Raw genomic sequence first — 16363 nt, forward strand, 5'->3', positions numbered from 1 at the left:
TTTAGCCTTCTACAACCCTGCTTCAGATAGTAATTGTTCATGTTCTGTCATCAACTGAGTGTGATACAACATTTAACTTTTTGCAGGACTTCTGCAGTGTTTCTTTACACAGAAGATGTTTGTATTTTTAAACTTAGATGATTTAAAAACAAGTTAGCCAAAATTATTTTTTCTTGTTGTGCTGTTGTAGTCTTAGTAATGGAATCAAAACGCAAAGTGGCTATCAGACAATACAGAAAAAATGCTAACTATGCATGCTTTCCAAACACCAGAATCTTATTTACAGCAAATGTGTCTTGATTAAAAAATAATAAAGATTTTATTCATTATGAAAAAGCAGCAAAAGTAAAGACCATTAACCACTATCTCTTGCTCTGTGTGCATGCATGTATGTTGAGTATTGTTGTTTACATAGTTGTATTACGAATTCTGAACTTACTGATCCAGCAAGTTTAAATGCTTTTTGGGTGGAGGGATACTGTATGTTCAGCACAGAGTTCAAAATGGCTGAGTATAGATGGTTATGTCGTTCCTCATCACACTGCGCTGGTTGGAAAAAAAGCATCATAGCAGAAAAATTAGTGGTTGTAAGACTAACAGAGCCAAGAAAATCTGACAAAACTTGGCAATGAGACGCTAGTGTTTCTATTACAACATCTTTTAAAAACGGGATTTCTTCAAAGACACATAATTCAACATTTAGGACAGGTAAAAATGTACATGTAAAATTCCATTATTTCCTTTAAAAAACAACCTAGAAAGATCCTTTTACAACTTTTGAAATCAAGCATCTCAATCAACACAATAGATATAAAACTTAAACATATGGGAGATTTAGATTCTAATACCAATACCTGAAACACACTACTGCAAATCTGGAAAACAAATGGTATCCATATGTCTGTACAAGTGTAGTTGCATAGATTCTGGTACAGTATTTCTATCAGTATGCTTATACTGGTACATTTGACATTAAAATATGCCCATCACCTTGAAATTAAGTAGCAGATTTGAAGAGATACTGCCAAATTGATATTTTTAAGATAATAAACGATTATTCAGATATTTAAGATAATAAACAATTGTTATTAAACAATTAAAATTCAGTTTTCTGATAATGCACTCTTTAAATAATACATATAATTTTTTATTTTATTTATTTATTGAGGGAGTAAAAGGAATTTCTCTTTCTGCTGTTGATATTTAGAAGAATCTATTGGGCAGGCCCAGGAGCAACACCATTCATGCTCATAGCCACTCTCCACCAACCTCTTTCTCTGTCCACATTACTGCTTGTGGCTGCTTTAATTTCACTTTTGCTGCTGTTAAGATTAGTAAACTCCCTCTTGAAGAGCCTGGGAAATGACTTGCACCACCACCAAACAGTGAAGTTGATAACACAAAAAACTTTTAAAAGCAAAGAATATTATCTTTTAAATCTTTTTCAGTCTTTCAATAATCTGAGGGTTAGTCTATACAGGGATCTAGTCCACAGCAAGCGTGGGTGTAAATCTACAATGCATCAACCTGCTGTGCACTAAGCATCCATGTGGATCTTCTTCTGGAGTGCACTCTGACCTACCGCTGTTAGACCTTCATGCTAAGGAAATGTTAGCGCATGGCAACAGAGTCCATGCGGCTACTTAGTGTACGGCAGGTTGATGAACTGTAGATTCACACCCAGGCTTGCTGCACACTAAGTCTCATGTACAGAAAAGCCCATAGAGGCTACGTGTAAATTCAACATTTTCAGACAGAAGAATGATATTTTTTTAAATTGACAATGACCCTTTAAATTATTAAATGTGATTTCCTTATTCTTCACAAACCCCACAGTGCTATATGACAACTTTGTACTTGAACTATTATTTTTTCACCTACACTTAGCCAAGGAAGTCACTTGAAGCTGGCTAGGATGAGGAGCTGAGCATTCTCCCATTTCCTGTCTCTAGTTTAAAGTGCATTTGTCCAGTCCGTCTTTTGATATAAAAAGCTCTCATGCTTCCTTTGAGAACGAAAATGTCACAAATGGTTCCTTAGTGCATTTTAGGGAGATTGTAGGATTATGATATGAAAGAAGTTAAGAATGTGTTCCATCGAATACATAAAGCTTTGTTTCTGAAGGATAGTTAAGTGATGGAACAGATTATCAAGTAAGGTTGTGGAATCATCATCACTGGAGGTTTTTAAGAACAGATTAGACAAGCCTTTCCGGGATAGTCTAGGTATACTTAATCCTGCCTCAGATGGACGAGATGACCTCTTGAAGTCCCTTCCAGACTTCTACTTCTATCAGTCTATGAACAGCTTTATTTATTTATATCAAACATGTCTAAAGAGTTTGATTATTAATAGGTGAGACATAGTATATTATGTTAAGAATCAATGTATTCCCAGAAGTGTATTGTTCTAGCAGATAACACACTCAAATCAGTAGAAGATTTCAGAGTAAATCAGATGTGCAATTTATTTTCTAATCCCGAGTAACCAACATCTTAAGTACAAAATAGAAAAATGAAATTAAGCTGCTCACCTTTGTCTTTATGTAGAATTGAGATGACTGGTGTATGGGCAAATCCATGATACTATTTGAATTTGTGACACTATTACTATTAGTGTGTTCATCTTCTCTGCTGCTGTCATCAGACTGATCAAAATCATCACTCTCCTGGTCCATTTCCTCCTCTTCTTCCACCTCCTCCTCTTGTTCAGCACCATGTTCTTCCTCTTCCTCCTCCTCCTCTTGGTTACCAGTGGATTCTTCATCCACCGCAATAAGCCTATTGTTGTTTTCTTCTAACTGTTCTTGCTGGGATTCAATTCTGTCACCAAGTCCAGACTCTGCTCCACCTATTTCCCCATTCCTTGCAATGTGCTCCTCCTCTTGTTGTTGTAACTGCTGCTGCTGCTCCTCCTCCACAACTCGATTCATCTGCTCCTCATCTACTTGGCTTGAGGAAGCATTACCTCTAAGAGATGCTCCAGTTCGTCGCCTCTTGCTGCCCACAGACAGCAGTTCCTGATTCATTTCCAAAAGCCAGCTTGCTACTTCTTGGACCTTGGCTAGACTATCTGATGATGCAAATGCTTTCACATTCTAAGGAGAAAAAGAAAATTTGGAGAATGATTAGAAAAATAATGATTGATTTTATTAAATCATTCTTTTACTAGTTATATAATTGGCTTATTTCTGACATTTTAAAATTCCAACTACAAATTAGCAATGGATCATTTAAATGTGAACAAAAAACCCCATGTCAGTAGCACAGTACAACAACATTCTAAAAAGACAACAACTGTATACCAGGAAAAAGTTTGGTTGGGTTGTTAAATATGACATTGCAGGTAGCATCATGAATATTGGTAGCGAGGCAAAGACGTGTTTTTGCTGACATTAAAAGAAATTCAGTCTCGGGCAGACACTTGGAAAGGAAAATTTTAGCCCAGGGCAGTCAAGTTTGGCACAGTTGCCAGCAACCAAAAACAGGGTCTTATAATGGAAAGTGTTTGGCAGCCTTAACCATAGGTCTTATCACTTGAGCTACCTATAAACTTCATAGCTGTCTCATCTAAGACATATTTTCCACATCAAAAGTCACTCTTGGAGCTTTTTTACAACACCCATTAATGGTCTCACTAGCAACATACAACAGTAACACCATCTTCCTACCCATATTCTGTATCACCCTGTTTATACAACCAATAATCATATTAACCCTTTTAGTGACATCACAATGGGAACTCACGTTCCACTGATTATCTAGCATTATCCCATAGTCACTGCTTTCCAAGACACGAGTATGTAGTCTTTGTTTTTCTTATGTATGACCTTGTGTGTGTGTGAACTACAGCAAAATACAAAAAGCAGCTGGACTGTCCAGTAATCAAAGCCATCCAGTTCCTTCTATAACATACATTACTATTTACCACTTTGATCTTTGTGTAATCAGCAAACTTTATCAGCAATAATTTTATATTTTTTCCATTAAAAACTGATTTTTAAAAATTGAACAGAGTTGGGCAGGGAACAGATCCTTGAAGGAGCCCGCTAAAAACATGCACACTTGTAGTGTATCCCATTAACACTGCAATATTATTATTTACATTATGCTAGTAACAATAGAACCAGGCCAAGCAGGATGGAGTATTGGTTCTGAGCTTTGGCTTGGAAGAGGTAAAGACATTGGCAAGAGCAGTTTCAGTGGAGTGCAAGGGGCACAAGCAAGATTTGTACAGAGTCTAGGATGGAGAAGAACTCCCACAGTGATTATACACAGCATGTTTAATGAGCTTAGAGATGAAAAGAAAAAGGGAAATGGGATGGTAGTTGACAAATGGGGTCAAGGATTTTTTTTTTCTTTTTCTTTCTTTTTTTTTTTTTTTAAGATAGGAGAGATCAAAGCATGTTTGGATTGTGAGGAGAAGAGACAGGGAAGAGTGAGAAGTTGAGAAGAGTAAGGTGGGGATGAGAGTGCACACAAGGGAGATCAGGTCACTGTGCAAAGAGGAGATAAAGGAGGAGAGTAGATGAAAAACTCCAGTCTTTCTGACAGGAGAGATGGAGAAAGTTGTAGAAGAGGAAAAAGGCAGCAAATCAAGGGGAGGCGAAAGATCACACCATACTTTGTCAATTTTCTCTTGGAAGAAGTCAGCGAGGTCTTGTGTAGAAAGAGAAGCGGAGGCAGAAGAAGGGGCAAATTTGAGGAGTGAGTCACAGGTGACAAATAGGCAGCTGGAACAGAGGACATGGGACTCAATTAAGATAGAGAAGCAGAGCTGTTTAGCTAGGATGATAGCAGAACTGAAGTAGGAGAGAACCAATCTTCAGTGGAGGAAGCCAACCTGATCATAGGATTTCTGCCACAGATACTCCAGAGCACAAGAGAAAGAGCAGAGGAATCAGATGTTGGGAATGACCCAGGGCTGCGGGTTAGCAGAGCTGTCCCTTCTAATGGGAGAGAGGGGCAAAAAAGTCAAGAGTGAAGGAGAGTGAAGAACGGAGAGAATCAACAATTGTATCAATGGAAGTAAGGACAAAGAGGAGAGAACTGAGACCAGATAAGAAGTCTGCAACACTGATGTCCTAGAAGTCATAGAAACACAGAGTCAGAGGGCTGACAGGCAATGCTGAAAAAGACCAGGAGGAACTCATCAACAGAGAGATCAGAGAGAGAGAGTGATGGATGCTTGGTGAAGACCAAGTCAAGTGAATGGCCCTTTTGGCAAGTGAGAGTTGAACTAGGTCTGCAGGGCGAATGACAAGTTGAGCAAGAGGAAACATGCAGCTAAAGTGTCAGGGATGGATCATCAATATGGAAGCTGAAGTCACAGAGGATGACAGTGAGAGACCGTAAGGAGAGAAGGGCTGATGGGGCGGAGCTGGACCATTATGATCACCTAGTCTGACCTCCACAACAGAAGCCCAAGAGCCTCACCCAAAAGTGCTTTGTAACCAATGCCAGGTTTCAACCCTTTTCCACTATAAGGAGACAGATGCATAATAAATGAGGTGGGAGACACACAGGCAATTACACAACACAGAGCAATTAGCGTGGCAAGACTGTGTCCCCCTAACAGAATTTCAGGTGAAATGTTCTACGAGACAACTGTGATTTTTTCAGCAATCCAAGAGCTGCATAAAGAGACACTTTAGTAAGAAGGAATGCTTCAGAATACTGTAAGTCCCTGAACTCTTACTGGGTGGTAAGAATGCTGTTAATTTTAACATGATAAATATACATTTTAATTGTGTTATTAAAAAAAATTTAGTATACTATCAGTACTTTACACTATAATCTGTATTATGTACCTATCTGAACCCCACACAAAATGATGTAAGAAATATTTTCTCTGAAATCTAGACTTTGTTTTGTTATTTTAAAGAAATGATGCAAAACAGGGATAATATGCTAGTATACTACATATTTTCATAGGGCACAGGTATTTAATTGAATATTCTGAATTGTGTAAACCAAAACGCTGTATAACTACACTGTATAGCAAACACTTTGTATGTTTTCAATTTTTTTTAATTATGCTTAGAACTATGAAGTTCTTAAAGTTTTGATTACCACCAGATCTTAGTGTATTATATGGAAACAATAAAAACAATAATACTAATAATGTAGTATAATCAAAACTATATTAAAAAGGAAATCTGTTAACTAAATTCTCATCTCACTCCACTAGAGGGAGATTCCTTCTGGACATCAAGTCACAGACAGTTACTACTGAAGCCACTTAAAGCAGATTATAATCAAGTTTTAACAATACCTTATCTATGAATAAATACAGAATGTTACCTGCCTCTTAATTCCTTATTTCTCTGTCCCTATAATTTTACCAGATGTATAGATTAAAAACCTAAACAATGTACATCACATTCTAAAATCAAAATTGACAGCTGTTTCACACCAAAATCAATAAAAAGAACTGATTTATTTGTATTTTGAATTAATCCACAAATTTAAGAATATACAAGATGACACATTTTGTCAAAATGATGCGTTCACTCTAAATATGCTCTCCTATCTCTCTACGGTTTATTATATCCAACAGCATCCTAAAAAAATATTTTTTAATTGTTTGCCAATTGTTTTCAGACACCAAAAAGAATACCAAATTTGTAAGTTATGAAAATGGAGATATGAATAGATTATAAATGAAACAGTTATAACCTGTTTAGTCCAAATTCTGATTTTAAAAAACCGCTAGCACTATGTAATTAAGCAAAATAATGTACTCATCTTACTAATAGCCCCTCTCTTCCCACACAATGAGCTGCACAGCTTGCCCAACAACCTGGAGGATCCCCATGCATCTGAAACAGGGCAGAGTCATCGACACAGAGTCTCTGTACCCCCACCCACCCCATGACACTCCTTCATAGCAGAAAAGCTCCTGTGGAGGTATAGTTACATGAATTCCTCCCAGCCACAGCTGTCTGAAGACCATCCCCTTCAAGGAGGATCCCAGATTCTGAGAACACTCCAGGGAACAAGTAATACCAGTTCCCCAGGGAGACAGATTGGGGGGGAGGGAGGACATGAATGAAAGAATGAGCATCTTCTAGGCCCTCCCCAACAGTAGCCCTACTAATACCTGCTCAGTCCTTTCTCCTCTCTGTGCATTGCACCTGACCCTGTCAAGAGCAGTACACAGAGGTCCCAGAAACAACTGGGAAAAATGCTCTTTCTGAGCTGGCTGAGCCCTTTCTACATGGCAAGGTGGGTTGACTTAAATCAAAGCAATTTTAATTCCTGATTTTAATCATGATTTAAAATCAGCAAGCCAGAAAATTTGATTTTAATCATTAATTTTAATCTTGTTTTGCACTTGTATTTTTTTAGTTATTTTCTTAAAGAAAGGTTGATTTTCATTAGCTGGTAATCATTAAAACATGTTGATTTGAAACTAAATATAGCCTTTGCAGTAAATTTGGTGCTTCTTTTTGCTAACCAGGTGGATATATTATATCTAAACACATTTATTTAAGCAATTATATATTAAAATATTGTTTCAAAATTCTTAATATTTTACATTTTTATTATATTAGAAAATGGTGAATGGTGCATTTCTTATTTACCAGATTTTTTTATTTGTGCTTTGTGTCAAGCTCGGATAGCAATTCAAAATGCACCACACAGTTTTTTTTAATTAGTTAAATAAAACCTTAAAATGTGCTGGATACAGAAGAAAAAAAGTATACCAAAAAGTTTACCAAAACATTTTTTTCCCATTTAAAACTGACTGATTTATTAAATAAGGAAGTATTATCTGTAGCTAGTGAATTGAGCATACTGTGTCTGTTCACCATATCCTTCCAATTTTAAAACCAGTAGATCCCATTCTCTCACACCTAGTTTTTAGAAGAAAACAAGCTTTCCTACTTTTTCAACTCTCAACTGATTTCTTAACTTTGGATAAACTAGTCATTGAACTGTACTAGTTGAATAAACTGAAATGAAGAAAATATTTTCTCTGCACCTGCAGAAGAGGCTACTTCTAACAAAAGCTTGTTTAGCACTTCAGCAAACTTCAGTATTAGGTGCTTAGCCAGTGCCATCTACCAATTCAGTGGTTTGACTTTCTTTCAAACTTCAGCAGCAAACATGTACTGTTTGATTTTTTGTATTTCAAATATTAATATATTATAAGTAGTTTAGATCTTAACATAAGTTGTCATAATTTCAAATTTAATTTTATAGATTTTTTTAAAATAAGCCTCTATTTAATTTAAATAAAATCTAGTTTAAATACAAAACATGTGGTTTATATTTAAAAAATCCATTTTTAAAAACTCATCAATTTTTATCCCTCCATTACATAGCGTGCATGTGCATGTGAAAAAAGCAAGATCTATGCACAAATCTCAGGGATACAGTCTGGCCAGATCTTACATTTAACATTTAGATTCAGCCCCTCAAAAGGCTGATTTCCACCACTGATTGAGCCTCATGTGGAAACCTGGAACTTTGAAGCCAGGATTCCCTTCTCACAACTACTAATGTGACCACAATATTAGAATACTGTCAACAGCATCCAGTGTTACTTGGAGATGTTCTTGCTGTTAAATGCCCCTCTGCAAAGGACACTTGCAGTTTTCTTGTGGTAGCTTATCAAGAAAAAATGGAGAACTTATTATAGTTCATAAAATCATAACAGGCCAGTAGTGTGTGGTCATCTGAAACTCTAAAATGAAGAGGTACTGAAAGTGAAGTTTCTTACCTTATTGTAACTGGAGTTCTTCAAGATGTATAATCCCTATCCATATTTCATTGTGGATACACATGTGCACCACAGGTGAGAGCCCACAGAATTCTTACAAACAGTGTCCACTGGTCCATACCAGTTCTCCTTGTGCTCCCCACTGAGGACATAAGGGGTGAGGAGGATTGACAGCCTCTCCAATTCCTTCTCTACCACAAATGAATCTCATGATCCAAATCAGAGGGAGGGCAGATAATGGAATACAGATAAGGACCCCACATCTCAAAGATCTCCAGTTACAACAAATACGTAACTTTCATTTCTTCTTTGAGTGCTGGTCCTATGTGTATTCTACTGTGGTTGACTAGTAAGCAGTAGTCAGACAGCAAGAAGGGGGAGCGAGGATGCAGGTGGAACAGCTGCTTGTTGAACCACTGTTCCAAAGGATGAGTCACTGAAGGAGTTCTGGACCCAAGGCATAATGTGCTGTGAATGTGTGACTGAACTCCATACAGCTGCCTTGCAAATATCAACCAGGGACACCTTTTGAAGTGATGCTACTAGAACTGCCTGTGTCCTCATAAAGTGAGCCTGTATCCCATGTGGGTAAACTGTGCTAACTGATAGAGTGGGATACAGTCAGAGATCCACTTAGAGACTCAGAGGATACAGCTTGTACTTGTACTGCTATGGCAACAAACCAACCTCTGGTTTCAGAGTAACAGCCGTGTTAGTCTGTATTCGCAAAAAGAAAAGGAGTACTTGTGGCATCTTAGAGACTAACCAATTTATTTGAGCATGAGCTTTCGTGAGCTACATCTGATGAAGTGAGCTGTAGCTCACGAAAGCTCATGCTCAAATAAATTGGTTAGTCTCTAAGGTGCCACAAGTAAACCAACCTCTGTAACTTTCTGATCTGTTTCATTCTGTTTCGGTAAAATGCCAATGCTCATCTTATGTTAAGGAAATGAAGTGGTCTCTCCTCACTCAAGGTATAGGGCTTTGGGAAAAATACAGGTAAGTGAATTGACTGGTTTATGTGAAATTCCAAAACAATTTTAGAAACAAATTTCAATGCAGTCATAGCAAGACCTTATCCTTATGAAACATAATGGCTGATCTGCTATGCACTAATGTTCCAAGTTCATCTAACCTTCTGGCCAAAGTGATAGCAATGAGGAAAGTGACCTTCATTGACAGGTGAGACATGGAACATGTAGACTAACATTCCAAGGGTACCTTAGTGAGTTTGGAGACCACTAAATTAAGACCATAGCAAGGGGTTGGTTTCTTTACTGATGGAAAGATTCTGATCAGGAACTCAAAAACCTGGCTGTTACCAGGTGGATAAAGATTGAGTAACCATCCATTACGGGGTGACATGCACTAATTGCCACCAGATGAACCCAAAGCGAGCTAAGGAAAAGGCCTGCTGTCCTGAAGGTAAGAAGATGGTAGATATTTCTACTATTTTGAACTATCTCTGGAGATTATATGGTTTTGCTGGGCCCAGATAGAAAAATGCCTCCACTTGGCTACACAGCATTTTCTAGCAGAGTCTTTCCTGCTATTGTTAAGGATGCATACAGCTTCAGAGCAGTGGTATTTTAAGCTCAGTGTCCATTCCAATACTGATCTCCAATGAGATGAAGATTATTGGGGATTGGATGCCTGACCCTGCCATTTTTATGGATCAAGAGATCTGGAAAGGTCTGAATGCTGACAGTGGATGGGATGACAACTTTAGGAGGCTTGGAAATCAAACTTGTCTGGATCATCTAGGGGCAATGAGGATGACTTGGCTACTAGAATTTTCCATAGAACTGGAGATAGCAGCGGAATGGGACAGAAGGCATAACTGACAATCTGTCCCAAAGCAAGAAGAGATCACCACCCTGGTGTACTGACTTTGGCTCCTCTGGAGCAGTATACTTTGCTGAAAGGCAAACAGGTCCTAAGTTGGGGTTCTTCACTGAGCTAAGATGTTGTTCAACTACTGAATCATGTAACTCTCACTTGTGACTGGTGGCCAAATGCCTGCTGAGGTGGTCCACAAGTGAACTCTGGGTGCCTGAGAGGGTGGCAACAGGGTGATGTGATTCTGTATGCACCAGTTCCATAAACTGACAGCTTCTATATACGCAGGGTGGGGGGCCCACCATGCCCCTCCCTGCTGATTTAGATAGAAATAGTGGCTCGGTTCTCTGACATTATGAGAACATGCTGGGATTGCAGAAATGCTTTGCAAGCCTCTCTTACTACTCTCAGTTCCAGAAGACTGATGTGCATTCTGACTTCCTGAGGTGTCCAAGTATCTTGTGCTGTGTGATTGTCCAGCCTATCAGGGAGACGTCTGTAATTATCATCTTGTCAGATGTGGGAAACAGAAAGGGAATTCCCATGCACACGTGTCCACCGTCACTCCATCATGCCAGAGAGGTCCTCATCTTGGAGTGAGTTGCCACTATGCTATTCATGTTGTGCTTGCTCAGTGTACATACTGCTCGAAGCCAAGCCTTCAGGCAAAGGTGGAGTCAGGCAAATGGCATCACATAAGTACATGATGCCATATAGCCCAGGAGAGCAAGGCGCATCCAATCTGATGTTTGAGGGTTGCGGGTAACCAGCTCTTTGAGAACATACATGGTGTGAAATCTGTCCATGAGGACGCAGGCCCCTGTCTTGACTGAATCCAAAGTTGCTCTGATCAATTCCACGGACTGTGTCAGAGTCAAGGTAGACTCTTCCATGTTTACACAGATTCCCAGGGATTCTAAAAGATTAAACAGTGACAAGGTTGATGTCAAGACTTCCAGGCGAGACCTGCTGGTCAGAAGCCAGTCATCTCTGTATGAGATGTCTGAGCTGAGCTGCTACTACTGGAAACACTTTTCTGAAGACTTGGGGAGCTGTACCTAACCCAAACAGGAGCACCCTGTATTGCTAGTGATGTAGGCCTATTACAAATCTGAGGAATCCTCTATGAGAGCGATGAATGTTCACATGAAAGTATGCATCTTTCATATTGAGAGCCATGAACATGTCTCTTTTTCTAGGGACGGTATTATCAATCCCAACATAACCATGCAGAATTTCAGTTTGCAAATAAAAATGTTGAGTTACTACAGGTCAAGAATGTGTCTCCAGACTCTGTTCTTCTTGGGGACTAGGAAATATTTTAAATAGAACCCTTTTCCCCAGTATTGAGAGGGTACCCGCTGTATTGCTCCTTAGCGAAGAACAGATTGTACCGCCTGAAAGAGAATTCCCTCATGAGAGTGGTCCCTGAAAAGGGAGGGACATGGGGGCTTTGGGAGAGAGGTGAAGAAACTTCATGGTATGGCTAGAATGGATGATAAAATCAGATGAGTGACAGATATCACCTCCCAGTTTTGGGAAAATTTTCACTAGATGACCTCAAATAAATCTCATAAATTGGGTGGAGATGCCATTGATATTAGTTCACAGCTCTCTGGCATCATGTCAAAAGCATCTCTTGGTTGAAGGGTGAGGTCAGGTAGTCGTAGCTGGAGTGGGAGGTACCAGATATCTTTGATCTCTACATTCCTTGTCATTTGCAAGGTGGCTCATAGGAGTGTTAGTTCAGTTCAACTTACAGTCCTCAGGAAGTCTGTGTATATTGTACTAGAGTACTAGGGATCTGAATCTGGTTAATTGTGATTGTGTGACTGGAAATTGCCTATGAAATTGCCATACACTAGCCAGATGATGAGACGGAATGAACTGACAGCCCTACTTCCCCTTTTAAGGCTGTCAAAAGAAACCTAGCTAGATAACTTGGGCCTGCTCTACACACATTTTTTGTACTGGTACCACCTCCCACCCCCATCTCCGTATGGATGAGGTTACTGTTTGTAAAAAGGTACCTTATACCAGTATAGCTATTCCTGTGCAGGACTGGCCTGTACCAGTATACAGCACCTTTATACTGGTCTAACTGCATCCACAATAAAGGAATTGTACTGGCATAACTAGAATGGTATATTATTTGCTATTCTTCTTGTGTGGAGACAAATGCTTGCTTTACTATTTCCATCATCACAGAGCCCTCAGTAGGAGTGTTACATCACTTGTGGCTTGTTCAGAATGTAGCCATGATTCAACAGAGGTCCACAAGACAGCAAAACCCTAGAGAGCGAAAAAAATTCCCCCTTCTCTTGTCCTTATTTCTAGCTGGAGCCAAATTAATTCAAATTGCACAACGCAGTGTCTACACTAGCCCCATGTCGACGCGTAGATGTCGACACAAGCGCTACGCTTCTCGCGGAGGTGGAGTACAGAAGTTGACTTTACAAGCCCTTTAGGTCCATGGAAGGGACTCAGTAGTGTAGACACACACATGATTAACTCAACCTAATATGGCTTATGTTCAACTAACTATGTAGTGTAGACCAGGCCTAAGCCTACTTAACTGGGTTGGTATAGTATAAATACTGAAAAGGAGGTGGGGGGACTAAGCTAAATTAATCAGAGTCTGTCTGAGCTTGAAATTACTTTTGTGAGGTCCAACACTGTCAAGCAAAGAAAAACACAGCAAAGAAAAACCCGTGGATGGCCTGTATCAACTGACTCAGGCTCGTGGAGCTCAGGCTGCGGGGCTGTTTCATTCCTGTGTAGACTTCCAGACTCTGGGACCCTCCCTACTTGCTATGTCCTATAGCCTGGGCTCCAGCCTGAGCCCAGAAATCTACAATGCAATAAAACACTCCCGCAACTCAAGCCCCACATGCCCAAGTCAGCACAAGCCAGACACACGTGTCTAGTTGCGGTATAGACATACTCGGGGGACCTGCTTTCATAGTCCATAGCAAGTAAGCTGGCAGTACGGCCAAATGCTTACAGGACAGCAACTATGCACAAAATCTTTTCCATTAGTTCTAAACTTTTTTCCCCTTTTTTCCCTGATTTTCTCCATGACAATATTTTATATGTAAGCAGGCCTGGGCTTATCAGTACTCATCAATGGTAGATGATTCACACAATGATAAAACATAGCACTTCAAAAGAACTACCCCATTACTTTTTCCAAATATGAACAGAATGCTTTAAGTCAAAGATGCATAAATAGTCTTCACTGAAGACATTTCTCACTTCTATTTTTTTATATATTACCGGTCAAAGCAAAATCAACATTCAAGACCATAGTATTTTAGAGTTTTTATTGTCTGGGTAAATGATGCACATAGAATATATATACATCATTTACCCAGACAATAAAAACTCTGAAATACTATGATCTTGAACGTTGATTTTGCTTTGACCGGTAATAAAGCCTTGTAATACTACTCGGAAAATAAACTTCTGCAGATTTACTGTAAATAATTTTTAAAACTTTACATATGCACCTCAAAATACCCAGAGAAAAGAACATTTTAGAATATGCATACAAAATATAATTTAACTCAGTCATTTAAAAAAATTACACAAGTGCAAAAAAAAAGCAGTAAACTTAATCTACAGAAGTTATAATGGAAATGTTGACAGCACAATATTACAACATCAGTGGATGAGGGGACAAACCTCAGGTTCCATTATAACATGGATCTAATTCCTGTTAGATATGTAGATTTGCTATAGCTAACTTCTATTAAAAGAATTAGATCCATGTTATAATGGAACCCGAGGTTTGTCCCCTCAAGACTAACTGCTGGCAACTATTTTATCTACATGGATAATGAACTACAAAATGATCAAGATATCACAAATTTTCAAAGAGAAAAAATTACTTGTAATTCTTGTTTGGTGAAGAAGGTATTTCATTGAGATATAATAAATTAACACTGATGAAGAAGTTAGGAGTGAATGCCAAAGAATTGGGGGTGCCTGCTGCAGAATTTGGTCCCATTTTGTTGTGCTGTACTTAGGACCTGCTCATTGATTTTTCTCAAAAGCATGTTGCATTGATTAAGATTAATAACTGATTAGACAAAGGCCAGAACTTCTACAATCTCCTATAAGATGCAAGAAAAAGACCATAACACAATAAGAACAAAGGGTATGAATGAATAGGTCTTTTATATGACAATTGTGAACTTCATGTTCCTTAAATGAAAGCGGGTAGAATCCCTGGCACACATCAGCGTGAAGGTACATTAGAGTCAATCAAAAAAACCTGCACTTTGGCTTGTTTGTTTTGTTTACTTTATTTATAATGTATAAGTCGAAGTGAAAATGAACACAAAATCTCAACTCTAATCCAGAATAATATATCAAGACAGACACAGAATCAGCTCCTGCCCCACAGCAGATATGGGGATATTTCAGAATGTTGCTTGTCATGAATCAAGCTTTGAACTGATGGCTCTCTGAATTGCTGAATAGACTTCACTCTCAGTCTTTATAAAAGGGACGACTCATGCCAACAAGGTTACCTGGGATTTAAATAATCTGATAGAAGATTTTCATAGTTGGTCAAATTAAGGGCAGTTGAATGCATAGTTTATATGGTCAAAACATTTTTAAAAAGCCTAACCAACTAGATGAGTACATACTTCATTGAGTAACCATATTTTCATCCTTGGATGTTCCATCCGATTCACTCCATTTTTGTCTATGTACCCCATTTGTGTCATGACAAATTAAGATTTTACACTTTTCTGGGAAGCAGCTGTCTTTACTTGCTTTGTGAGCTGTTTACAGTGCTTCTGGGATGCTCAGCTAATAACAACAACAACAACAACAAAACAAGTAATAACACACCTGATGTCTAATTGGTGAGGCCTCATCTGGAGTACTGTGTCCAGTTTTGGGCCCCACACTACAAGAAGGATGTGGATAAACTGGAGAGAGTCCAGCGAAGGGCAACAAAAATGATTAGGGGTCTAGAACACATGACTTATGAGGAGAGGCTGAGGGAGCTGGGATTGTTTAGCCTGCAGAAGAGAAGAATGAGGAGGGATTTGATAGCTGCTTTCAACTACCTGAAAGGGGGTTCCAAAGAGGATGGCTCTAGACTGTTCTCAATGGTAGCAGATGACAGAACAAGGAGTAATGGTCTCAAGTTGCAGTGGGGGAGGTTTAGATTGGATATTAGGAAAAACTTTTTCACTAAGAGGGTGGTGAAACACTGGAATGCGTTACCTAGGGAGGTGGTAGAATCTCCTTCCTTAGAGGTTTTTAAGGTCAGGCTTGACAAAGCCCTGGCTGGGATGATTTAACTGGGAATTGGTCCTGCTTCGAGCGGGGGGTTGGACTAGATGACCTTCAGGGGTCCCTTCCAACCCTGATATTCTATGATTCTATGATAATGTATTGTTCCCAAAGAGTTAATGCCTCCCTGCAATGGAGTTAGAAAATGAACTCATCCTAGCTTGCTCACACATTAAGTTGCTGTTGTATTATCATTTACTACTTGAACTAACAACACTCAGTGGTTGAAAGGCCCAGCGTATCACTCAAAGCACCAGTACCTTTACTGAAAGTTTTGCACCTATAGATTCTGAACATCTGAACAGAATATTACTAGAGTTTGCTTCTCATGGTGTACATGTAAGTTTCAACTTCCACACACAGCCATCAGCTTACTTTCACATTCTGATATTTAATATGAAATCCCAATAGAAATGTTTTAGCCTGAACTCTACAATCGTTTCCCACTACTTCAAGTTAACTACAGTACTTTCTACCAATCTAT

The 16363-nt window shown here is 38.9% G+C and overlaps 1 protein-coding gene across 8 annotated transcripts in view; it reads right to left on the reverse strand.

Moving 5' to 3' along the window:
- The window catches only part of FBXW7 (F-box and WD repeat domain containing 7), a 249601-nt gene that overhangs the window by 130752 nt on the left and 102486 nt on the right, over positions 1-16363 (reverse strand). For 7 of the 8 annotated variants that reach the window (XM_048847365.2, XM_048847368.2, XM_048847366.2 and 4 more), the window contains one exon: positions 2534-3097. In XM_048847365.2, the coding sequence (XP_048703322.1) occupies positions 2534-3028 (495 nt within the window). In that variant the 5' untranslated portion in view covers positions 3029-3097. Of the gene's footprint in view, positions 1-232; positions 547-2533; positions 3098-16363 lie in introns of those variants that run through there. The other variant, XM_075127738.1, reaches the window with a different exon arrangement.

The sequence above is a fragment of the Caretta caretta genome, chromosome 4 (assembly GCF_965140235.1).
Source record: "Caretta caretta isolate rCarCar2 chromosome 4, rCarCar1.hap1, whole genome shotgun sequence".
NCBI lineage: Eukaryota > Metazoa > Chordata > Testudines > Cheloniidae > Caretta > Caretta caretta.